The 26338-nt window shown below is 44.0% G+C and overlaps 1 protein-coding gene across 1 annotated transcript in view; it reads left to right on the top strand.

The window, feature by feature from the left end:
• The window catches only part of LAP3 (leucine aminopeptidase 3), a 28559-nt gene extending 5023 nt beyond the window's left edge, over positions 1 to 23536 (top strand). Inside the window, exons 5-13 of the mRNA XM_045474449.1 lie at positions 812 to 971; positions 3095 to 3259; positions 5832 to 5990; positions 10125 to 10249; positions 11679 to 11767; positions 12849 to 12951; positions 19988 to 20067; positions 22146 to 22255; positions 22987 to 23536. Coding sequence (XP_045330405.1) covers positions 812 to 971; positions 3095 to 3259; positions 5832 to 5990; positions 10125 to 10249; positions 11679 to 11767; positions 12849 to 12951; positions 19988 to 20067; positions 22146 to 22255; positions 22987 to 23176 — 1181 coding nt within the window. The 3' untranslated portion in view covers positions 23177 to 23536. The remainder of the gene's footprint in view (positions 1 to 811; positions 972 to 3094; positions 3260 to 5831; positions 5991 to 10124; positions 10250 to 11678; positions 11768 to 12848; positions 12952 to 19987; positions 20068 to 22145; positions 22256 to 22986) is intronic.
• The last annotated feature ends 2802 nt before the right edge of the window (positions 23537 to 26338 follow it).

The raw sequence follows: 26338 nt of genomic DNA, 5'->3' as shown, positions 1-26338 counted from the left end.
TAGGGCCTTAGAGCTCGATTTTACCAGAAAGTTACAGTGGATTTTCTGCTTTTTGTAATACAAACCTGTTGTTGCCCAGCTTCTAAATGATGTGGATTCCTCTTTTTTACCAGTCAGAGAAAAGGGCTGCAAAGTGCAGGGTGCTTGTTTATTACTGCTTACCAAAGGTAGGTGCCTGTCCCACTTGGCCGTGTGCATGGTTTACAAGTTGAGGAAGACGCAGCTGAGTCACTGCAAAGCTGAGCAGCAGAGTGAGGCCTTTACCACAGAGACTGTGGTTAAAGACGCTTTGAAGACATCGCTGAGGCGGTGGCAATTAGCTTGAATCATCTTTGGCTCTGTGTATTTCATCTGTGCTTGCTAAATCTACTTTCAAAGTTCACGGGGAGTGATTCGTTCATAACTTTTATTTGCAACTTTTTGCTGACCTGATCTTAATAAAGTGCTGTGTTACTAATGTACTTGACTCAGTTCTTTGCTATTTCTAATCTGGCAAGCTCTTGGTGACTGGGAAGCTTCATCAGGAGATTGTAGTGTTTCTGAAGTAATATGGTGACAGCAGCCACTTCTGATGGCCCACTCTGCCAGGAGCTAGATGCGTCCTTTTATCTGTGAGTCTGTCTTCCACAACCTGTGAGGCATGTACACATCCTCACTTTACAGAAGGAGAAATGGAGGCTCAGAAAGGTCAAGTGTCAGCTGGGATTTGAACCCCAGTCCTCTTTTCTCAGCCCACAACCATGCCTCTGCCTTTCGCTAGTGAGTTGCCTCTGACTGACTCCAGTTTTCCGGTTCCTCTGTCCTTCTGAAGCGGGGTGCAGGCAGATTCAGGACCTGGAGATCTCTTCGGTAGAGGTGGATCCCTGTGGAGATGCGCAGGCGGCTGCAGAAGGAGCAGTGCTCGGTCTCTATGAGTATGATGACCTGAAGCAGAAGAAGAAAGTAGTTGTATCGGCAAAGCTCCACGGAAGGTGATGGAACGAAGCCAGGCCCGGGGTTGCATTTCTTGACCTTCAGATAGTGGGACATTTGGATATGACCACATACGAGCTTTTCAGTACGGGCACTGCCACATGGCTTATCTGTGACCTCCTGCATCACCTTAGCCATTTTAAGAGTATGGTAACTGTCCATGTTCTGCTCCTGGCTTTCGCCATGTGCACGGTTTGACCCATGGCTTCCCACTCCCTCCATGCTTGCTGGTTACTAGGAAGCCAGACCCAGTTAGCTCTCTGAAGAGGGAGGGAATAAAGTGACAGGTAGGTCCCAGCAGGTTTCTTTGTTTCTTTCTTTTTTAATGTTTATTCATTTATTTATTTTTGAGAAAGACAGCATGATCCAGGAAGGGGCAGAGAAGAGAGAGGGGGAGAGAGAGAGAGAGAAAGAGAGAGAGAGAATCCCAAACAGGCTCCATGCTTTCAGTGCAGAGCCCAACGTGGGGCTTGAACTGACAAATCATGAGATCATGACCTGAGCTGAAGTCGGACACTCAACCAATTAAGTCACGCAGGCGCCCCCCAGCGGGTTTTGATACAGTTTTCATTTAGCCAGCATCTGTAGGCACTGAGTTAAATTCCAGGATACACAGAGGAAGAGCTATGGTCCTTGCTCTTGTGGTCTAGCGGGGAGACTCATTTCTCAGCCGACTTAATGAGCACCTGCTATATTGCAGCCCTATCCTGGGGTCTGGGAGATAAAGCCTGTCTTGTTAGGAACAGACAGAGGTGAGACCTTCAAGACGTGGGGCTGTGAGGACACAGCCCGGTGGTTGGCAGCTGTCGTGGACTGGTTTGGAATGAGGGCCCCATGACCAGTCAGTCGGGCTTTGAATCCTGGCTCCCCTGCCTGCTGGCTGAGTAACGCCAGCGAAGTGATTGAAGTCTCTGTTACACGTTCTTCGTTTGTTCAGTAGAGCTGTAATTCCAGCCTCCTAGGGCCTTTATGACGATGGAAAGACACTGTCAAGTGTGTGGCACATGGTAAACCCTCCAAACTACGAGCTGTTTTATCTGTCTCTGTGCCACCTGTATTAGTTCCTGTTGTGCATAAGGAGAGCTGGTGGGGGTAGGGGGTGCTGGTGGCGCCTGGTTGGCTCAGTCGGTTAAGCATCTGACTTTGCCTTCAGCTCAGGTCATGATCTCATGGTTTGTGGGTTTGAGCCTCGGGTTGGGCTCTGCATTGATAGTGAGGAGTCTGCTTGAGATTCTCTCTCTCCCTCTATGTCCCTCCCCCATGCGCACTTGCTCTCTAAATAAATAAATAAATAAACAAACAAACTTAAAAAAAAAAGAAAGGAAGAAGAGCTGGGATCGTGAGACACATGCGCATGTCCTTTCTCTTAAAGCTGGTCGTTGCCCTTCGGTGCGGTGGTGTTCAGAGCCCTGACCCAGGCACAGAGAAGGCAGAAAGACCTTCACGTCCACTTCAGGACTTTGCAGTGTGCTTGCTGTCCAGTGAGCACTGGAGGCTGCATCATCCCTGATGCAGTGAAGGAGGACAACATGGGCCTTTGGAAATGTGGAAACCTCCTCCATCAGTGTGTGTTAGAGTTAGGGCTTCAGAGACCCATCAGTCCACCCCTTGTTCATGCACATGAAATGCAAAATGCTTACCACCTCTGACTCAGCTCAGCAAGGGCTGTGTTTTCTAGCTCTTGTACGTTGCCCCCCCTCCCTCCCCCCCCCCCCCCCGCCCCAGGTCGGAGCACAGAGAATGATCCAGGTCCCATGTGTCCGTTTTGCACCTGTAGTCTTTGTCTTTTGTTTTTTTTTTTTTTTTTAATTTTTTTTTTTTTCAACGTTTATTTATTTTTGGGACAGAGAGAGACAGAGCATGAACGGGGGAGGGGCAGAGAGAGAGGGAGACACAGAATCGGAAACAGGCTCCAGGCTCTGAGCCATCAGCCCAGAGCCCGACGCGGGGCTCGAACTCACAGACCGCGAGATCGTGACCTGGCTGAAGTCGGACGCTTAACCGACTGCGCCACCCAGGCGCCCCTGTCTTTTGTTTTTATAGGGTAAGGGCCCTCCTAGTTGCGACACAGTTAGCGTCTTGACAGGCTGTCTCGTGGTGACCTTGTGCTTTCTTCTACCAGTGGGGACCAGGAGGCCTGGCAGAAGGGAGTCCTCTTTGCTTCTGGACAGAACTTGGCACGCCACCTGATGGAGACTCCAGCCAATGAGATGACGCCAACCAGATTTGCTGAAATTATTGAGAAGAATCTCAAGAGTGCTAGTAGTAAGACAGAGGTTCATGTCAGGTAATTCAGCGTCATGTCAGTTACCCCAAAAAGAAACCTTGTGCCCATTAGCAGGCACTCTTCATTTCCATCTCCCCACCCAGCCATCAGTTGGTGACATTCGGGTGCTTCTCTACCTTTTGGATACCATGAATAATGCGGCTCTGAGCACTGATGTCCATGTTTTTGTATGAACATATGTTTTCATGGCTCTTAGGTGTGTGCCTAGGAGTTGAATTGTTGGATCAAATTGTAACCGTTTGGCTTTTTGATAATTTGTATATCTTGTTTTGGTGAATTATTTCTATCTTTTTTTGACATAAGTAAAGAGCACAGCATGCCTAAGTTGGCATGAAATGAGAATCTCTGCCTTGTAGATTCCTAAATTGGGTACCAGAGCTGGTTCCTGGGCAGCCCTGTGTGGTCATCGTCAGCAGCTGGGCTGTGGGAGGTAAAAGCTACCCCTCCAGGTTCTGTTACCCTCTTGTAATCTCCCCATAACCCTGTAAGCAAAACAAGTCTGACCTTGGGGGAAATTTATGATTCAAATAAGTCACTGGATATTTGCTTTACCTAGATAATTGTTTACTACCAGTGTTGTATCTCAGGGGAGCTTCCATTTAAAATATCTTCAGTACTTAGTTGTGACTGGAGTTCACGTTATTTGGGGAAATCCCTATGCTCTAGATAGAGTGAATAAAAATGTATAGTTTTTAGAAAATGCAGCACTTGATAAGATGCACTTGATAAGATAAAATCCAGAGCTTGATAAGATATTTGGAACAGTTAGCATATGTTTAATTTGTAGCAACATTTAGTCTCTCTATAAAGGTGTCTTGGCAAAGACTGTTACTTTTTTGATCTGAGGAGACACCAGAGCTACTTTGTGTCAGCAGATAGTAACTGTGTGGTTACACACCAGTGAGGGTGCCTCCTGTGTGCCTGGGAATTGGGCACGCACATGCGGATGGTGGTGGTCCTTGACCTCAAAGAAGTGAGGAGCTTATAGGAAGGAACAGGCAGGAAAATGGGGGTGTGCGGAGGATCCTGCCCAAGCAGATAGTCAAGGAGGGTTCTGGGAAAGTTGAAAAGTTTGCCAATGAAAAGGGTGCCTAAGCAAAGTCTGGAGGTTCCTTGGAAATTAGCAGATGGAGAGAGTGGGGTGGGGCATTTCAGGTGCAGAAGCAGGTGTTTGGTGATCCCTTGGAAACTGCGGGGCTGGTGGCCCAGCCAAGGGGAGGTTCGGCCAGAGAGGAGGTGGGTCAGGTCGGTATAATTCATTAAACTGAGGCAGCTGCATCTGACGGCTGTAGTGTGGATGGGTACGAATCAGAGAAATACAGACAGGACTTCCAGAAGGACAGGATTTTAACAAGGCATCAAGTACTGAGTTTGTGATTAAAAAATGCCCATGTTATACAGCCTTGCTGCTTTTGAAGTGGGTGTTGTTTTGTTTTTAATTGTCATCCTTCTGTCTTTATGTTCTTTTCTCTCTAGAGTCTGGTGGCCATCTCTCCATGACACAACCCTAGTTTAATAGTTTCTTTTTTTTTTTTTTTTTAATTTTTTTAACATTTATTTATTTTTGAGACAGAGAGAGAGAGCATGAACAGGGGAGGGTCAGAGGAAGAGGGAGACGTAGAATCTGAAACAGGCTCCAGGCTCTGAGCTGTCAGACCAACTGAGCCACCCAGGCGCCCCCCTAGTTTAATAGTTTTAACGAATGGGTAGTCAAGTGTGGGAGGAGCACTCCTTGGATATGGCTGTTTCTGCTTGGCCGGTAGGAGTGTAGGATTTCTCTCCTGGCCTAGTTACTGTGGCCAGAAATCAGTACAAAGCCCTTTGTATCCCTTGCCTACGAGGAATAGCGATATGGCGTCTGTTTTCTGGTTGGCACCACCATTAGATCATCCCCAGCGATCCCGTGTTTGTTAAATAATTACTAGTTTTCCCATTTCAAGCAGACATCTCAAACTGCAGTTGAAACTGTGAGAAATGGTGTCACAACATTGAAAAGATCAAATTCCAGCAATTCTAAAAAAGCAAAGAAAGGCGATACTTTAGTTCACTCATTGAAGTGTAGCTTTGTGAGGGTTTTTCTTTGTTGTTTTCTTTTATTCGTTAGGTTTTTTTGTTCTTTTTTTTTTTTTTTTGTCATTTTAGAAATACAAAAAATAAAGCAGTGGACCCTGTAACTTTATAAGCACCATTTGTGGTTTCAGAGCCTCGCTAACTTTATCTTGCATTCAAACTTTGGATATGTGTGAGCAGATGAGGGGGAGCAAATCAAGTAATAAGCACTTACTGAGTCTGTACTGTTATCCGACATTGTATTACGCACCATGGATGAGCTCTCTTAGTAATTCTATAGTTAATCTTCTGACAGATATATCTTTGACCTCATTTAATGGATGAGGAAATGCTTGGAATCAAGTGACTGGCTCAAGAACATGCAGAAAGCCATTAGGAAGTGATCATTGAAGCATTATGTCGCACATTTTAGGAGTTTTGCACGCAGATGAGCTTTTTCTAAGCTACTTTGAAATAGAGCTAACTGCAAGTGTGTTGACTTTTCACCTTTTCTGCCCTGTAGACCCAAATCTTGGATTGAGGAACAGGAAATGGGATCGTTCCTAAGTGTGGCCAAAGGATCCGATGAGCCTCCAGTCTTCTTGGAAATTCACTACAGAGGCAGCCCCAATGCAGGCGAAGCGCCCCTGGTGTTTGTTGGGAAGGGAATTACCTTTGACAGGTACCTCTTTATGCATCTTTGCTTTGTATTTTGGTGAATGCTTTGTGTGGACTTGTATTGTTTATGTAAAGTTTGCTTCAAAAGCACAGTGTTTGGTCAAATCTTACGTTACTTTAAATGTATTACTGTGTGTCAGAGACTCTGTTAGGCACTTTACATATGTCACCCCTGGTCTATCCTCTAGGAGTTAGGCAGACATTCTATAGATAAGGAAACCCCGAGTTGGAGAGGTGAAATAATTTGCTCAGAGCCCCATAACTAATACCTAGTGTTGGGAGTCAAACTTGGGTCTGTCTTTAAAATGACTTGATCTTTCCACCATACACTTTGATTCTCCATGTGGATGTTAAAGATCCCTTGTGTGGGTGGAGGGATGCAGCTGTTTGGATCATACAGCCTCCTGTCTGCCCTGTTTCACGTTGCTTTGTTTAGCTGACCGGCCTGGCTTCCATTAATCCTGTTAAGCCATAAGTATTCCTTAGAATTGGAAACTGATTATTTCAAGCAAGCAGAAACAGGTGGAGAAGATGGTATGGGTATTTCCGGAGGAAGCGTTGGCTGCTGAATGCTAGTTCAGAGATGCCAATTAAGTGTGAGAGTTAAAAAGGATTACGTGGCCAAAGATTGTGGTGGATAAAACACGTGAGGTTTTCGTTTTGCTTTGTTTTAACTACGGGACTTCTCAGGGCACAGGATGTAGCATTTTCTAAATTCCCTTCGGTGGGAATTTATTTCTCGCGGGACTCACGGTCCCTGGAAACTACTTTGGAAAATGCTGCTACGTGTCCATTAAATCTGGGTGTCTCCAGTACACGTGCACACCCATTCAGAGACTCTGGTACGTGAATGGAGTGTCCTTACAGGAGTGTGCTGGGCATGGTGACGCCCGTCCTGGGCAGAGCTGGCCGCCAGCAGAGTCTTCCTGATGTTAGCCTCCTGGGTCTTCCGCCCACAGGTCCACCTCCTCTCCTTTGAAGCATTGGGCTCCAAACGATCCTCAGTAAAAGATTCAGGCTCCTACTGTTCAAAATATGCACATTGATTTTTCAGTTCCATTCATATGCTATTGTCACTTAAGTGTTTATTCTAAAACACTATGGCAAGGAAAAATTAGAGCACAAAAGTGGTGCTGTGTTTAATGGTCTTGCCAATTGTGATGATTTTATATTGTCTTGGGCTCATATCTCAATGCAGCGTTAACGTTCAGTGTGAAGTTTATTGTTAATTCAGTTCCATACTTGCGTGTTTGCTGTGAGAATTTTGAGCAAGGAGACCTTGGTGAAGTAGAAAGCTTCCTTGCGGGAGTGAGAGGCTCAGATAAAGATGGGAAGGGAAGGAGAGGGTAGCGCAGCAGGGAGTCGGGCAGGGGAAGGGAGGACGGCGGAGGCTGCAAGGCAGCAAGCACGAGGGAGCCCCTGGAGCTGAAAGAGCACCTACAGCAGAGCCTCACAGGGAAGAGGACGCAGCGGCTGGAGAAGCTGGTGGAGCCGGGTCCTTCTGGGACCGGCGGCATGTTGGACTTGGCTCTAAGAACAGTATGAAGTAACTGAAGGGTTTCCAGCCAAGGCAAAGAATGACATGGGATTGATGTATGTAGTGAAATTCATCCTTGAAGTATTCAGTTCGAGGAGTTTAACAAACATGCATAGCCCTGCACCAGCCCCCGCTCCTGTGAAAACAGTATCCTTCCATCACCCCAGACACCAGCCTGGTGCATTTTGCAGGTGTCCCTTTCCCACCCCTGCCTCAGGCCACCGGTCATCTTTGTGTGGCTGTGGATGAGTGTTTCTTGTTCCAGAAATTCATTCTCATGGGATCTTTGAAGTCTGCCTTCTTTCTTTCTGCATCGTGTCTGTGACATTCACTCATGTTGGTCACATCAGTAATTGGTTGCCTTTTATCACTGGGTTGTATTCCGTTATATGGCAACACCAAAGTATATTCATTGTAACTGTGTGTTTCACTATACACAGTGACCGAACTTCTCCACAGTGCTCGTGCCATTTTGCGTTCCTGCACACAGATCCAGCTGTGGCGCGTCCTCCCCAGCCTCTGATACTGTCATTCTTGGATTCTAGCTCTTCCTGGGGATGTGTGGCATAGCTCGGAGGTTCATTTTGAGTGTGATTAGTTCCCTAATGACTAATGGTGTTTAGCATTCTCACTGTGAGTATTGGCTGTTGGTATATCTTTAGTGAAGTGTCCAAATCTTTCGCCTTTTTTTTTTTTATAGGACTGATGGTCATGCTGAGTTAGAAGTTTTTAAAACTATACATTGTATACATTGTTGTATTCTAGATAATAAGCCCTTTGTGGGATCAGTATTTGAAAGTATCTTTTTTTCCCCCACTCTCAGGCTTGCCTTTTCATTTTTTTAAGTGACCTCTTACGAGGAGCAGTTTTAATTTTGATGAAGTGTAATTTATCAATTTTTACTTTTATACTTCATGCTTTTGTTGCCCTGTTTAAGAAATTATTGCCAATGCCCAGGTCTGTGTTTTCTTTTCTAAGTGTTACGGTTTTAGCATTTAAGACTATGATCCATTTTGAAATTTTGCATATGCTGTGAAAAGCATGGCGTTTTTTTTTTCTTTCCATATGGATGTCTTTTTGTTGCAAACCTATCTCTTTGAAAGACTGTCCTTTCTCCATTGAACTACCTTGCACCGTTGTTAAATCAGTTGACCATATAATTACAGGTCTAACTCCGGCCTCTTTGTCATTTCCCCAGGACCTTGCAACCAAGTGTCTAATGAGTACAGCTCTGTCTTGAAATGTTGTAACATGACCCTCCAGTTTTGCTCTCCTTTTTCAAAATTCTTTTGGCTGCATCATTTGCATTTACATATCAATTTTAGAATCCACTTAGGATTTTATACACACACACACACACACACACACACACACAGAAATCCTGCTGGGATGTTGGTTGAGACATTTTGTATTTTGGTAAGAATAGTCATTGTGTGGGTAATGAAATGAAGGGGGTAATAAGATTGACATAGGGAGACCTTAATATATAGGAGCTGCGGCAGACATCTCCATGACGTGATGATGTCCTCACCAGGATGGATTCAATAGAAAAGAAATGGATGGATTTGAGAGCAGTCTAACAGGTGAGCAGTGAGAACTGCTGCTCTTTGGTGGTTACTTTGAACTGTAGTCCTATGAATGGAAGGTTGAGAAGGATGTGGCCAGTAGACAGAATGACCTCATGTACCAGTGTGTTTCCTTTGCCCCCATGGGGTTCTCCCTGGACTTCTTGGACCAACAGTGTATTTCTTTTCTTATTCTGAGCCAGTGGATCATCTTTAATTCTAGGTGTAATTGACAGCCATCTAATTATCCACAGCTTCTGAGATGAGTGAGAATTAGGACCCAATCTCTAAGGAAAGCAGACCTCAGTGCAGGGAATAGACTCTGGAACCGCCAGGTTAGGTCAGCAGCACATCTCAGAACTCACAGTGCGAGCCCCAGCTCCAGGCCCAGCCTGCAAAGCCTGTGGCTTCCGGACTCTTGCAGACTGGAAGCAGAAAAGTCACTAGGTAGTCAGAGAAGCCTGTTTGGGGCAGTAGTTTAGGTTTCTTGCCAACTGAAACCCATCTCGGCTCTCGGGTTTGAGCACTGTCTTTAAGGCTTCTGGGGAGCATCTTCCTCATGCCTCTGCCTGATTCAGGTTGTATTTTGCCATCAGCAGGATGGAGTGCACCTTAGGGGTGTCGGAAGGAATTGTCCTTGTGTCCTTCTGTGGCTTGCGAGGGATCCTCCCAGTCTTCTGAGCTTGTTGGCTTTTCTTAACAGTTTGTGACCCTCAGGTTCAATAAGTTGACTGACTCACAAAATTTGCTGAAAAGACACGTCTATGTGGGTGTCAGGAGCTAATAAGCTAATACAGAGATGGGTTTGAACAGCACCGATTACGTGACTTAGTAATGGCTCCACCGACACTGCTGTGTTTCATTCAACAAGAAATAAAATGAGCCAGGACACCCATTTAAGTCATTGAGATTCTCAATTTAGAAACTTGAATTTTCTTTGCCAGGTAGATGATGCCTTAGCTTATATATTCTTTCTTAAAGGGACGTGAGCCCTCTCTTTCGCCACTGATATGGCTGCTGTCCTTTCTCCCCACAGTGGCGGCATTTCCATCAAGGCCTCTGCAAATATGGACCTCATGAGGGCTGACATGGGAGGAGCTGCCACCATCTGCTCAGCCATCGTCTCTGCTGCCAAGCTGAACCTACCCATTAACATCATAGGTGAGGGGACAAGGGGCGTGTCCTGGAGAGTTCTGGAATCCAGTCAAATGGCAGAATGGGCAGCAAACATAGTTTCCTCTAACCTGAAAAAAATCAGGAAATGTGTTTGTTTTTTTAAGATTTAATTAATAAACTAATTTAGAGAGCAAGCGAGGGAGGGGCAGAGAGACAGGGAGAGAGAATCCCAAGCAGGCTTCATGCTCACCATGGAGCTCAAGGAGGGGCTCAGTCTCACGACCATGACATCATGACCTGAGCCAGTATCAAGAGTCGGCCGCTTAACTGACTGAGCTTAACCAACAGCTGCCCCAGGAAATGGTTTTTAAATAGCTTTTCCTCAAGCAGAAGCTGGTAGCTAAGTGTCTTCTTGTCTGAACTGGTGGAGTTAAATGTGGGCCGTAACTAGAATTGAGTTTTTGTACTTCTGCAGACAGTGGTTAGCAGTCAGGGGCACCCAATGTGGGGCTTGTGACTTAACTCCAGTGAAAACCGCTCAGCAGTCTGGGTGGAAGAACACCTCCAGCTCATTCAGGGGTGGCCTCATCGGGCTTGTGGCCGATTACAAGGCATGAAATACAGAAAATGCCTGGGACACAAGAAGTGTTCCGTCCACAGCCACTCTTTGTGTCATTCAGGATGACAGACGCTGCTGGGGGCTCGCTGTGTCTCAGGAGTGTGGGGATGGCGGGGGAGGACTTAGGTTAACTGACTGCCCGGTGTCCCATCCGTGGTTTATACCAAGGGAAGGTGAACTTGGAAGTCAGGTCTGTTTCACATGTGCCTCCCCCGTCCTGCCAATATCCTCGTCCTATTTTGCTGAACTTTCAAAAGTAAGTTGCAGACATATGCCAGGTCACCCCTGAATGCTTCAGCGTGTGTCTGTCTCCTAAGAACAAGGACACCCTGTGCAACAACAATACCATTATTTCCAGGAATTTGATACACAGTCCCCTAATTCAGACTTCCCAGTTGTCCACAGAAATGTTTATTTTGTGCACACAGGCACACACAAGTTTTTATTTTTGAAATCTGAGAGCCGGTTAAGGATCACACATTGCATGTGGTTGCCATGTCTCCAATTTTTTTCTATTTTGGAATCTTTTCTTCCCCTTTTATTTTATTCTTTCATGACATTGGCAGTTTTGAAGGGTTCAGGCTTGTCTTCTGATGGTCCACAATTTGGATTTATTTGGTTGTGTCTTCAGGATAGAATCAGATTAGACTCCTTGATAAGAACGCTACATGAGTGTGCACTTCCTGTTGCTGGTGCACGTGATGTCATTTGGGTCACTGGTGATGCTAAATTTGATCACTTGCTTAAGGTAATGTCTCTGGCATACTTCTGATGGCCCACCAGTGTCCTCGGTCCTCAGGGGGGTGAGTTTGGACCTGGCACATTCCATGTTCATTCATATATGCTTTCCAATAGGTTTGGCCCCTCTCTGTGAAAACATGCCCAGCGGTAAGGCCAACAAGCCTGGGGATGTCGTTAAAGCCAGGAACGGGAAGACCATACAGGTGTGTGAGTGGAAGACAGCCCTCCCCATTCGGGTGTTCCTATAGGAATCCCCAGTGGCCACATAAACACACTTGAAGGGAAGCAGAGCGTGAGCTCCATTTAGAGGAGGGTGGTGTCTTTATTTAAGTGGCCTTCCATGCAGTTAGAAGTATTTTATGGGGAATTTTAAGAACATTTTCCCTGTCTTACTGTTCCTCCTATGTGCTATACACACAAATTACAAGTCTGCAGCAGGCCCTGTAGAGCACAGCAAAACAGGAAAGCGAGAGCTGTCTTTACCTGTGCCATGATTAGCTTTTTCCGTTTTGCTGTTGAGGCGGGGCACACTGACCTGAATCATGGACTCTGCACTCCTGGTGATGTGGCAGCGGGTTCTCTGCTGGGGCACCTGCATGCATGCACGCACTGCCCATAATGCCTGGGCCTCTGTGTAAAAGTAGGGAATATAATATATATAAAGTTGCTTAAGTTGCAAAGAGTTCTGTCTGGAGATCCAGGCTGCCCTTTCACTGTAACTTTCTTAAACTCTTTAGCCTCTTTGTTTTCAGAAATCTTGAAATCTTCCTTTATCCTGTGAGAAACTTGTTGGTAAAATGGACCAGACATTTTCTATTTATTCTTGCTTTCAAAGCCATGAATGAGCATTTGGTCATCAGCTCTGGTACAGGGCTTATGAAAGCATGTTTGCTCTTCAGATTAAATCTGTTCCTATTCTTTTTTTATTTTTAATGTTTATTTTTGAGAGAGAGAGACAGAGTGCCAGCAGGGGAGGGGCAGAAAGAGAGGGAGACACAATCCGAAGCAGGCTCCAGGCCCTGATCTGTCAGCACAGAGCCCGATGTGGGGCTCAAACTCACGAGCTGTGAGATCGTGACCTGAGCCGAAGTCGGCCACTTAACCGATTGAGCCACCCAGGTGCCCCTAAATCCGTTCCTATTCTAATTGAAGTATGTTTTGATACTGAGTAACAGATGTCACACTGGCTTTTCTTACATTTAAGTTAAACAGTGTTGTATCCAGTTTTGATACTCATTGTTTGTGTTATCTTACCCTTTTTTTTTTTGACCCTTCTCTTTGCAGATCGATAACACGGATGCAGAGGGGAGGCTCATACTGGCTGATGCACTTTGTTATGCGCACACCTTTAACCCAAAGGTCATCATCAATGCTGCCACCCTAACAGGTCAAACAGCCTGCTTTTCCTACCTTTGTTTGAGGAAAGCCGTATTTGTTGGCATAGGGCGCACACGTTAACTCAGGGCGTGATTTTGCTGAACGTGGGCTCGCTCCACTTGCATTCAGACATCTTTCACCAGAGGAATCGTTCTGCAGCTTAAACTGGTTTGGACGTTGGATTTGTGGTTTTAAAACCTCTCAGGCTATATCTCTTAAAAAAAAGAAATAACAAGTGGGTTATATCAGCCCACCCAGAGTGACATCTAAAAATTACACGAGATGTTTGTGGTGTTATTGCTGTTTGATACAGACCCGAAAAGGTTAGTGATAAATCCCCAAATCAGTAGCTGTTTGCGTTAATCATAACGTACCCGATGCCAGCTGAGTTTTCTGAACTTCCTGTACTTGACGTTACAAAGAAACAAAAACCTCGGAGGGTGGGTAGGGAGGTCCTCATTTAACAGGCGGTGTGGTGCGAAGCGTAAGCTCCAAGGCTGGCTTTGGGCGTCTCCCGCTTAACAGTCGTTCAGCCTTGGGCAAGTTACCTGACCCCCTAGAGCATCAGTACCTGGGACAAAGTGCATTTGCCTGGCAGATTGGGAGATAGGGAGTTTTTAGAAAGCCTAATACAGTGCCCACACGGGGCGGGCATTGGATGAAGGAAGGCTGGGACACCACTGTTGGGTAGAGTAACAAATTCATTCCCAAAGGGGTGACAGCCGACACTGCCTTGCTGCACAAAGCGAATGTTAGGAGTCTTTCATCCAGCAGTTCTCTTGCCGAGATTTGTTGTTTCTGCCTCTGTGAAGGTTAAAATTCAGACCATTTTTTCTCTTTCGGTTTTTATTCTTCTGATCATGTGAGCCTTTACTTTAGCAGAAATCAGTTCATGTTTTCCCTTTTATGTGACTGTAACAATACTGCATAGATTTATTTGCTGGGAGGCCTTTTTTTAAGCTAGCATTGTAGTATTTTTGTGGTCTTTTGTCTTTCTGTTTGATTTAGCAAACACGTGAGCTGAAGGGTGGAGGTGCTGAGGCTGGTGTTTGGGGGGTGGCAGTGAGGTGGGTGGTATAGTGCACCTTTCCCGTAAATGAGGAAGCACAGTCCCCCGCCCCCACCTTTTTTTTTTGTCTAGTCTGAGGGTGAGAAAATTGGTCTCCGGTAACTAAGAGCAAGCTGATAGGTGAGCCTTTACACTGCCCAGATGTTGGCCCAGCGGAAGCTCCCCACACAGTGACTGGCCCCTTCTGAGTTCCAGTAGCTGTGATCAAAGGGGACAGTAAGAAACACTTTCCAACCCCAGGTTCATGGTGGGAGGAGGTACATAGTCTTCAGAGATAAAGGACCTGATTTGGAAACTTGTCCTGCATCTTAACAGCATGTGACTTTGAACAAGTCCTCAAGTTGTCTCATCTGTAAAAGGGGTATAATAGCACCCCATTAACAGGAGGGGTTTCTGTGCAGATGAGGTGAGATGATATAGGTTGATGTTACTGTCCTGCCAGACGCTGAACCAGTGTTACTATCCTTGAAAAGGTAGGCCCGTGTCAGACCGTAGGAATGATGGCGTGTTTAGGGGATGACCATTCAGTCATGCTACCTGTTTTTATTTCATTTCATTTCATTTTTCTAGTGCAACTTTCTGATTTGGGATGGAGTAAGAGGGGTGACATCCTTGGAGCTTTGATGTTTCTATGAGACTATGACAGTTCTGGTAACTTGATCAGTTAGTACCTCAATAAATGACTCCAAATGGGCCTTGGAAAAGAAAACAGAAAGTATGCCTCTGCTATTGGTAATTCTGAAATTGGTGATGGTACCAGTTCTGTAATTATGTAGAAAATAGATCACTTTCGGGGCGCCTGGGTGGCTCAGTCGGTTAAGCATACGACTTCAGCTCAGGTCATGATCTCATGGTTTGTGAGTTCAGGCCCCATGTAGGGCTCTGTGCTGACAGCTGGGAGCCTGGAGCCTGCTTCAGATTCCGTGTCTCCCTCTCTCTCTGCCCCTCCCCTGCTTGCACTCTGTCTCTCTCAAAAATAAATGAACATTAAAATTTTTTTTTAAGGGGCGCCTGGATGGCTCAGTCAGTTAAGCGTCCAACTTCAGCTCAGGTCACGATCTCGCGGTCCGTGAGTTCGAGCCCCACGTCGGGCTCTGGGCTGATGGCTCAGAGCCTGGAGCCTGCTTCCGATTCTGTGTCTCCCTCTCTCTGACCCTCTCCCGTTCATGCTCTGTCTCTCTCTGTCTCAAAAATAAATAAACTTTAAAAAAAAAAATACGATTTAAAAAAAATAAATAAATAAATAAAATTTTTTTTTAAATTAAAAAAAAGAAAATAGATCATTTTCTAAAGTAGGTAATGAAGTCAGCTTCAGAGCCTTGATCTCAGTTGGATCATATTAAATATCTATGTCTGTCACTTCCTATTCCTTTAGTAGAAGATATCACATTCTTATTTGAGGGTTGGGCATCTTGTTTGAGAACTGCTGCTTGAGCTGGGATCTGAAAGCGGAGGCACCACTGGGTGGAGGAGGGAAGGAAGAGCATCCCAGCATAGGGCACCCTTCACCTAAGGGCTTGTGGGGGCAACGGTGAATGGGACTGAGGAGAGCACAGTGCAGCTGGGGCAGGCACACAAGGCCGACATTCTAGGAGGTGCCAGACCCCGGCTCCACCTTGGCATGTTACTGGGTATTGTCCTGAGCCAAGTGCAGCAGGAAACTCTGGGACAATGAGATCAAGTTTGCTCCATGAAACTGGTGCCATCAGGGCTCATGCTGGCCATGTGCAGAATGCACTGGAGAAGGGCGCGAGGTGACTGGCAGGCCAGCTAGGCGGTGAGCAGTGTGTACTTGCTGACTCTTGTGGATGTGTGAGTGCGTGTGTTAGGATGAATGTTGTCGTATCTGCAGGTGGCCTCAAAATAATCTGTTGAGCAGGAGGGCGTTGGGCGGGTGGGGGGTATAGATGAAACAAGCTTGCCCGTGAGTTGGTTACTGTTGATGCTGGTTAATGGGTATCTGTGCATGGAAGGTACCATTCTCTTTGTGTATATTTGGACATTTCTACGAGGTTTTTGTTTTTTGTTTTAAAGACCATTATTACTGTAGTCCAGGTGGTGGATAACAGTGGTAACAGTGGTGGAAGAGAGCAGCAGATAGGTTTGAGAGAGAATTGGGAGGTAGAGAGTAACAAAACCTGAAGGAACAAATGACCCAAACAGACCTGAGTTACCAAATGTCGTGCAGAATTATGGGTTTTTGCATATGGGTCACCAGTTTTTGTTTTAAATTGTCAACTGTTCAAAATTCCTTATTATTAACCAATTATTAATGTAGTTTACTTGTGATGTTTTGGGCAAAAGGTACAATCCATGCACTCATGGCACAGAGTAATCGGATACCAAAGTACTGCTCTCTTTCCTGAAGAGTCAGCTTATTCATGGCATGGGTGTGGTGATGGGTTGACCAAGATTAACAAAATGAAGTGATTCCTCTAAGCTTTATTTCTTTTTTCTTATTTTTTATTTCTAAATTTACATCTAAGTTAGTTATTAGCATATAGTGCAACAATGATTTTAGGAGTAGATTCCTTAATGCCCCTTACCCATTGACCCATCTCCCCTCCCACAACCCCTCCAGTAACCCTCTGTTCTCCATATTTATGAGTCTCTTCTGTTTTGTCCCCCTCCCTGTTTTTATATTATTTTTGTTTCCCTTCCCTTATGTTCATCTGTTTTATATCTTAAATTTCTCATATGAGTGAAGTCATATGACATTTGTCTTTCTCTAATTACACTTAGCATAACACTCTCCAGTTCCATCCACGTAGTTGCAAATGGCAAGATTTCATTCCTTTTGATTGCCGAATAATACTTCATTGTACATATATACCATATCTTCTTTATCCGTTCATCCACTGATGGACATTTGGGCTCTTTCCATACTTTGGCTATTGTTGATAGTGCTGCTATAAACATGGGGGTGCATGTGCCCCTTTGAAACAGCACACCTGTATCCCTCAGATAAATACCTAGTAGTGCAATTGCTACGTCGTAGGGTAGTTCTATTTTTAATTTTTTGAAGAACCTCCATAATGTTTTCCAGAGTGGTTGCACCAGTTTGCATTCCCACCAACAAGGGAAAAGAGATCCTCTTTCTCCGCATCCTCGCCATCACCTGTTGTTGCCTGAGTTGTTAATGTTAGCCATTCTGACTGGAGTAAGGTGGTATCTCATTGTGGTTTTGATTTGTGTTTCCCTGATGATGAGTGAAGTTGAGCATTTTTTATGTGTCGGTTGGCCAACTGGATGTCTTCTTTGCAGAAGTGTCTATTCATGTCTTTTGCCCATTTCTTCACTGGATTATTTGTTTTTTGGGTGTTGAGTTCAAAAAGTTCGTTATAGATTTTGGATACCAAGCCTTTATCTGATATGTCATTTGCAAATATCTTCTCCCATTCTGTCGGTTGCCTTTTAGTTTTGCTGATTGTTTCCTTTGCTGTGCAGAAGCTTTTTATTTTGATGAGGTCCCAGTAGTTCCTTTTTGCTTTTGCTTCCCTTGCCTCCAGAGACGTGTTGAGTAAGAAGTTGCTGTGGCCAAGATCAAAGAGGTTTTTGCCTGCTTTCTCCTTTGGATTTTGATGGCTTCCTGTCCTATGTTTATGTCTTTCATCCATTTTGAGTTTATTTTTGTGTATGGTGTAAGAAAGTGGTCCAGGTTCATTTTTCTGCATGTTGCTGTCCAGTTTTCCCAGCACTATTTCCTGAAGAAACTGTATTCCATTGGATATTCTTTCCTACTTTGTCAAAGATTAGTTGGCCATATGTTTGTGGGTCCATTTCTGGTTCTCTATTCTGTTCCATTGATCTGTGTGTTTTTGTGCCAGTACCATACTGTCTTGATGATTACAGCTTTGTAATACTTCTTAAAGTCCAGGATTGTGATGCCTCCAGCTTCAGTTTTCTTTTTCAGGATTGCTTTGGCTATTTGGGTTTTTTTCTGGTTCCATACAGATTTTTAGGATTGTTTTGTCTAGCTCTGTGAAGAATGCTGCTGTTATTTGGTAGGAATTGCTAAGCTTTATTTAAGTCAGAGAAGTGTGCAAATACCACAAACATGGAAGTGTAGGGAATCACTCATTGGGGTGTCATATGGCCACTAATCCCAACTGCAAAGAAATGGAAGAATGTGGGAAGTATTGTTTATTGTCAAAAAGTTTACAAAACAGTGTATATAATTCTCTCTTCAAGTTTCAGTTTTTCATGTGGGAGATGCTAACAACCGGTCCATGAAAAGCCACCACGCAAAGCTATAGTTAAGGATTAAGGAGCACCCTGGACATGCCTTGTGTTATAGGTAGCAGGTGCCACCTTGTGAAAATTATAGAATTTCCCTCATCTTCTGTGGTGTCTCCTCTGACGTTCCAGGAGTATCCTAGTACCGAATGGTACTAGGGTTGGCTTTTCCCTTCGCGTAAATACTGAGCTCCTGTGTCCCAGGCAGAGTGCTAGGCCCTATGTGAATACTTAGGAATTAATGTGATCCCTGCCCCAGAGCTTGCAGCAGGACCAGGCAGGTAACAAACAAAATTGCCTGGAGCCAATACTGGAACCAGAAAAGGTGCCGCTAAGCTGTAGCATCTACTTGTGGTTGGCGTTCAGGAACATGTACCCACAAAACCCTGGAAATATGGATTTTTAACTTGATTTAAAAAGTATAATAATGTGGGGCGCCTGAGTGGTTCAGTCAGTTGGGCATCCGACTTCAGCTCAGGTTATGATCTCACCATCTGTGAGTTCCAGCCCCGCATCGGGCTCTGTGCTGACAGCTCAGAGTGTCTCCCTCTCTCTCTGGCCCTCTTCTTTCTCTCTCTCTCAAAAAACAAAACAAAAACAAAAACAAAAAACATATATATATGTGTGTATATATATGTGTATACATTTATATATATATAAATGTAAGGGGTGCCTGGGTGGTTCAGTCGGTTAAGTGTCTGACTTTGGCTCAGGTCATGATCTCATGGTTCATGGGTTTGAGCCCTGTGTCAGGCTCTGTGCTCATAGCTCAGAGCCTGGAGTCTTCTTTGGATTCTATGTCTCCCTCTCTCTCTGCTCCTCCCCTGCTCACGCTCTGTCTCTCTCAAAAATGAATAAACATTAAAAATATATATATATTAATGTAAAAAGAAAAGTCTTCCAAGGTGATGCAAATTTGTTGGAGAAGGAAATGAAGATGAAACAAATTAAGTATGGTAAAATAAGAACACGTTTTTTTAAAAGGCAGAGTCTTACAGCAGATGTGGTTAGAAATACCGAGGAATTAGAGATGCTTAAGTGCTCCATAAAAGGTAAATTATGATACCTGTACCCAGTGGACTTTTAAAGTCATTAAAACTACTTTCTAATGTTTGTTTATAAAAGAGGAATAAATGTTTAAATTTTTTTTAACTTTGTTTGAGAGTACAAGCCAGGGAGGAACAGAGAGAGGGAGACAGAGCTAGAGAGACAGAGACAGTCCCAAGCAGGCTCTACACTATCAGCATAGAGCCTGATGCAGGGCATGAACTCAGGAACCATGAGATCATGACCTGAGCGAAAATCAAGAGTCAGATGCTTAACCAACTGAGCCACCCAGGCACCCCAAGAGGAATAAATGCTTAAAGCATAAGAGGAAAAATGCATATTTGGACATGAACAGTATGGTCTTATGTTTTGTTTTGTTTTTTTTTTTTTAAGTTTAGAAAAAATCTGGAAGGAAATATTTAAAATATATAATGGTTATGCTGAGGATGAGATTATTGGTGATGTTTGGTATTGTTTCCTTTTTTACGTTTTCTCTAATCACTGAAGCTGACTTCCAGTTGAGGAACTAGGAAGATCTTAAGTGTATACAGTAAGGATTTTCTAAGGTTACCTATTTTTGAAAATGAAGCATACATTAAAATCATATTAAAGACTGAACTTTTGGTTTGAGCAGCAGAGAAACACATCGTGCCTGAAGACGCTGAACATTGACCTGAGGGCTTATGTCTTGCAGGTGCCATGGACATAGCTCTGGGGTCCGGTGCCACTGGGGTCTTCACCAATTCGTCCTGGCTGTGGAACAGACTATTTGAGGTAGGAATAATATGTAGAGACTGAAATTACAGAGATGATTAAATTATCATGATTAAACCTAAGTTATTCTTTCTTCAACCCCTATGTGACCTAGTGATTTTTTTGTCACAGGTTTGCCTTTGAATTGAAAATACAATACACTCTATTCAATGTGCTTTGGGTTCTCTATAAACATTCCAAAATTATAATTATGATACCACATTTCTCTTCTCCTTTTGTGGCCTCAGACTGATGTGAAAGTGACTCAAATACCACGGCCACCGTGTAGAATCCCTGAGGTAGGAAAGGTTTTGAGGACAGCTTTGTAAAGGAAGGGATAGCCTTCAGTGAATGCGTGTTGTGAGTCGACAGGGCTTGTCCTGGCTATTTGTGGGCGGTGTGAAGTATGTCTACTGACCGCTGTGCTCTGTGCCTCCTCCACACCCCTTCGTAGCCAGCCTGCCTCTTCCAGACAGCAGTCTCTGTCGCCCCTCCCCCACGCTCCCCCACTGCCGGTGGCTTTCCCCAGTCAGCACCACTCAGCCTCACTAGCCTGGCTGGGGGCAGCACTTCACCCCGGCCTTTTGGTGACACCCTACTCTTAGCTTCTGTGACAATTTCTTCGGGTTCCCTTCTTCACTGACTTCTATTTCAGCCTCCTTTGCCAGTTTTTTCCTTTGCCCCTTTGATGGGCGTTCAGCCCTAGGCTACACGCTCTTCCCAGGCTTCACGGGGAAGCCCAGCGGCTTCAGCGGGCACCTCTCTGCTGCTTGCTCCCGTCTCTCTCCTGAGCTCCAGACCCGGTGTATCTGCTGGGTAACGAGACAGCTCCATCTGACCCCTCCTCTTTCAACAAGTAATGAATGGGAGCTTCCTGCGTGCCACTGGGGGACAAATACAAAATGTCTCTGAATACATTCTTGATATTTAAGAATTTGCCCTCCCCGCCCAGCACTTGGGACATTCAGCTCAGTTGTCTCCTGCCAGGCTGGGCAGGTGGGGGGACTCTCCTCTAGCCTGCCATGCACCCCATGTCCCTCTTTATCAAGCACCCACAATGCTGCTGTTTTGATTTGTTTTTAATTATTTTTTTAACGTTTATTTATTTTTGAGAGAGAGACACACACAGCACGAGCAGGGGAGGGGCAGAGAGAGAGGGAGACACAGAATCCAAAGCAGGCTCCAGGCCCTGAGCTGTCAGCACAGAGCCCGATGCGGGGCCCAAACTCATGAACCGTGAGATCATGACCTGAGCCAAAGTCGGATCCTTAACCAACTGAGTCATCCAGGCGCCCCTTGACTTTTTAAAATTTAAGCTTCTTTTTAAAAAAAATCAAAGTTATATGTGTATAAACATTTAAATCCCAGTCAGCAATCTACAACAGTCTACAGTCTGTTTTCCCAGAGGCAGACACTTTCAACCCTGGGGCTGATTCATCTATTTACTCATGTCTCAAAATAACAGCTTCTGTTGCCGCTTCCTGACTTTCCACTTTTGGGTCTTACTTCTGACCACAGTGTATTAAAACAGTCTGTGTATCTGTTTCCCCTACTAGCCTTTGAGCCCTCTGATGGCTCAGACATTAAATTTCTTTATATCCCCAACACCTGGTGGTGCTCTGTAGCGATTCAGTAAATGGTGAATGTGAACGAGTGTGGTTTTGATTATGTGAATGAATAAGCTCACCTTGTCTTAGGCTCTGGTCTTCAGTGGTGCAGTTTCAGACATGTCTTTCCCCAGCACACTGAGGTGATGAGCATCACGAAGACTATTTCCCCCTAATCAGTCCCACAAAGCCTGGATGTACTGCTGGATACCAGATTATTGTAAATTGAAATCCATAATATTTGATGGTTTTAGCAGATATCCTACAAATTTGTGGGGCATTTTACAACATTCCTGGTTTCTTTTATAATTCTTAAGTAAATCTTTGAATTAACTGAAATGATTCTGGACCTGGTTGTATAGTTTCCTGTTTTAGAGTAATAGGTCAGAGAGAACAGTTCTTTCTTTCCTGCATTGAATACATCAGTGCCATGAATTTAACCAGAACCTACTTCATGCAGTCTTCTAACTATTGTACCTATTTCTTCTCTAGGCCAGCATTGAAACAGGGGACCGTGTCTGGAGGATGCCTCTCTTTGAACATTATACAAGACAAGTTGTAGATTGCCAACTTGCTGATGTTAATAACATTGGAAAATACAGGTATGTAAAATGAGCTATAAAAGTACACCTTTATAATCATTGGTTACCAAAACGATCACTTTAATTTTATGCCCTTTCACAGAAAAATATAGCCAATTTTCTTTTGATGCAGTGTTCATAAGCACTAATTCCTAATGTCTTTAATTTTCAAGGTGTTTTCCAACTGGTTCTCAAAATTTTGTATGTTTTCAAATCTAAAAGTTATTTTATTTTTTTAAGTTTATTTATTTATTTGGAGAGAGACAGCGTGAGCAAGGGGAGGGGGGGAGAGAGAGAGAGAGAGAGACAGAGAGAGAGAGAGAGAGAGAGAGAGAGAGAGAGAGAATCCCAAACAGGCTCTGCAGTGCCAGCACAGAGCCTGAAGCAGGGCTCAAACCCACAAAACCATGAGATCATGACCTGAGCCGAAACCAAGAGTTGGATGCTTAACCAACTGAGCAACCCAGGCACCCCTAAAAGTTATTTTAAATAAATGGTAAGGGAAAATGATGAAAAATAAGTGAATTCATTACCATGGGGAAGAGGAATCTGGAATTTATTCTTTACCTTAAAGCTGTGTCTGAGAATAAATATTCTGAAAGTGGTTTCTGGGTTAAGTTCTTAGTAGATCTCATAAGCTTGACTTTTGCTGTCTGCTCATAGGAGCTACTTAGCACGAATGGAGGATCTTAATGAAACGGTCATTGCACATTTACATGGCATTAAACAATGGCTTTTGTCTTTCTCTTCAGGTCTGCAGGAGCATGTACGGCTGCAGCATTCCTGAAAGAATTTGTGACTCATCCTAAGTGGGCACATTTAGATATAGCAGGTGTGATGACCAACAAAGATGAGGTTCCGTATCTGCGGAAGGGCATGACCGGGAGGCCCACAAGGACCCTGATAGAGTTCTTGCTTCATTTCAGTCAAGATAGTGCTTAGTTCAGATCCTCTAAAATTTTTCAGTTCTCTTAAATGAGCAGTTGAGCCTCAAAATATTTTTGAATGAATGGATGAAAATCTTAAAAGAAACAAAGGATGGTATTTAAAAATGTAGAAAAATTTGATTATCTTGATTTTTTTTCCGTTTTAAGTAGAGATTTATAAAGGTAAAGCTAATAATCTTGCTTGGCAATGACTTTTAAGATATTCTATAAATGATTACATGTTGAAAAACTACCTGATTTTCAGAGTAGATGTTTTTAAGTGAGGAGCAAAATGTATTTTAGATTTGTGATGCTAGGAACAAACTAAAGGTTCCTATGTACTTGTCAGAAAAAATAAATCCAACTTTTTATGCTCGCTGGTGTGGCTCTGGTATTCTGTATTACTGTCAACTCAGTGACAATTATAACTTGTCTCTTCTGGCTGTGTTATGTGAACTAAGTAAGTTGGGGCATAGTGATACAGTATTTTCTCCAATGTTAATGATCACTTTAGAGTCTCAGTGATGAGCTTATCAGTTGGTGAGGTAGGTACTATTATCCCCAGATTACAGATGAGGAAAATGAGGCACCAGAGGGAGGGTTAATAACATGCCAACAATGTCACCAAGCTAGTAAGTGGGAAAGCAGAGATTAAACACTAGGGGGCTTCTCTCCAGAGCTGGCATTCTTAATTGTTTATTACACTGTAGTGCTTTCTCTCAATACGGTGGCTTGAATAGATGTGGAATATATTTAAGTGAAGAAACCAGACCAAGAGGGGCACCTGGGTGGCTCAGTCGGTTGAACGTTCGACTTCAGTCAGGTCATGATCTCACGGTTTGTGGGTTCGTGCCCTGCGTTGGGCTCTGGGCTGACAGCTCAGCACCTGGAGCCCGTTTCAGATTCTGTGTCTCCCTCTCTCTCTGCCCCTCCTCCACTCACACTGTGTGTCTCTCTCAAAAATAAACATTAAAAAAAAAAAGAACACCAATAAAAGGAATGTTCATGGGTAGAGTATTGCTTATCACCTGGGACTACAATCAACAAAATTCTACTTGTGCAGATTTAGGATAGAACAAAACTCTCCTCTTTTTTACTTTTTTGTATCTAGGTGAACAAATTACCCATGAATTGGATCTATCTATACCTTTTTTTTTAAGATTGAACATTTGACAGAAAACATGTTTATTGGAGTTGTTTTTAATATTTAAGAAATGTGACATGTAAGGGGATGTTATGTGTCTTAAGTGGTTTATAGAGAGGGAATGGGTATGGGAATGCACATTTGTGTTAGAATTAAAATCATGCAGGAATAGTGAGGAAACACAGGTGCCCCTGATTATCCATGTCCAGAAGGTACTTTGTCAGGAAAGATGGAAAAAGGTGGAACCACCACTTTGTGAAGGGAAACTAGAAGCATTTTGGTTTCTTCTAGGTGACTCAGAAGGTGAAGCAGGGATTTCATAGAAAGCTTTCTATCAAAGGCATTTTATAAAGAGAGGAACGACAACTCTCGTGTTTATTAAAGCGTGGGATCCAAAAAGCCTGACTTAGCCCTGGATTCATGTGCTTATTTAGTCTGGCTGAGATGAAATTTAGCTGTCATTGCACATGCATCTGGCTGCCAGGTATTTCACAATACCTTTGCTCGTCTCAGAACCACGCTCTGAGGCAGGTGGTAGTACCCAAGTCTATCAGGGAGGTCTAGGCATGGCTGCGGTGCACGCCAAAACAGTAGTGGTTTAGAATACGATAGTGTGACGTGGTAGCTGAAGTAGAAAACCCCCAAACCGAAGCGGCCCCATCCATGGTGGTTGGATATCCAGACTGGGAAATGCGAATCACCCCCCAGCCTCAAGTCTCTCTCACGGTCCCAGGTGGCTGTTGGGGTTGGAGACCACATGAGAATGGGAAGCGTTAAAGTCTTTTACTTTTGCAAAAAAGTGAAGTGATTCCCACTGTTCCGATGGGTTGTTTTTTTTTTTTTTTTGGTTTTATAAAAGTTATATATATTAAAACATTGATGGTAACATTAACTGGTTTATTTTTAAAAAAATATTTTAAATTCTCAGTTTTAATAGGTAGATATTTTACCTATTCTAAGTTTTAATTGAATACTGACAAACCATACAAACAAAAATGTTTGTCGTACTCAATAATATTGTAGAGGCATAAAGGGGTCTTAAGACCCAAAAAGAGTTTGGGAACTGCTGGAGTCCACTACTTCTTTTTTTTTTTTTTTTTTAATTTTTTTTTTCAACGTTTATTTATTTTTGGGACAGAGAGAGACAGAGCATGAACGGGGGAGGGGCAGAGAGAGAGGGAGACACAGAATCGGAAACAGGCTCCAGGCCCTGAGCCATCAGCCCAGAGCCCGACGCGGGGCTCAAACTCACGGACCGCGAGATCATGACCTGGCTGAAGTCGGACGCTTAACCGACTGCGCCACCCAGGCGCCCCTGGAGTCCACTACTTCTATTATGGTGTTATATTTTTGTTCAGTCAACAAACATGCCAGGCAGTTTTGGGTGTTGAGAGTACAGGTAAACAAGACAGGCAGGCCCTGATCTCATGGAGCTTGCGTTCCTGTTGGTGCACATGTGTTTGGTGACTTTTGTTAATGAAGAACAATGAACAAGGTCATTTCAGGTGATGCTTAAATGTTGTAAAGAAAATTAAGCAGGGTGAAGTGGCTGGTCGTGTGGGGCTAATTTTGATGGACACTGGGAATATGACCTTTGATCTGAGACCTGATTCGCAAAGGGGAGCCTCTGCTTTTTCTGATTACTTGTGCCCTACCTCCCTCACTCCAGCCCTACTGGCCTTTCTGTGGTTCCTTAAATATGTCAGGCAGTTTCTTTCATCAGGCACCCCTGCCCCCGTCTAGAAAGATTTTTCTACGTAAATTTTTACTTCCGTCGGCTCTAGCGCAGAATCTCTGAGAGGACCTCTCCAGCCACCCATCTCAAATCCATCACTATGCATATTCTTACCGGGTTTCATTTTTTTAAAACACTTATCTCTACATGATATTGCTATATATGTGTCTCTCTCTCCCACAAAAACAGTAGTGAACTCCACGAGAACAGAGACTTGGGGTGACTGTTAAAATCCGAGAGTAAACAGAGTCTAGGACCAAGAATAAATGTGGTGGAAAACTGTGAAATTAAATATAATG

The sequence above is a fragment of the Leopardus geoffroyi genome, chromosome B1, assembly GCF_018350155.1.
Source record: "Leopardus geoffroyi isolate Oge1 chromosome B1, O.geoffroyi_Oge1_pat1.0, whole genome shotgun sequence".
NCBI classification, from domain to species: domain Eukaryota; kingdom Metazoa; phylum Chordata; class Mammalia; order Carnivora; family Felidae; genus Leopardus; species Leopardus geoffroyi.
The sequence above is the reverse complement of the archived record's forward strand: the minus strand, read 5'-3'. Positions and strand labels throughout refer to the sequence as shown.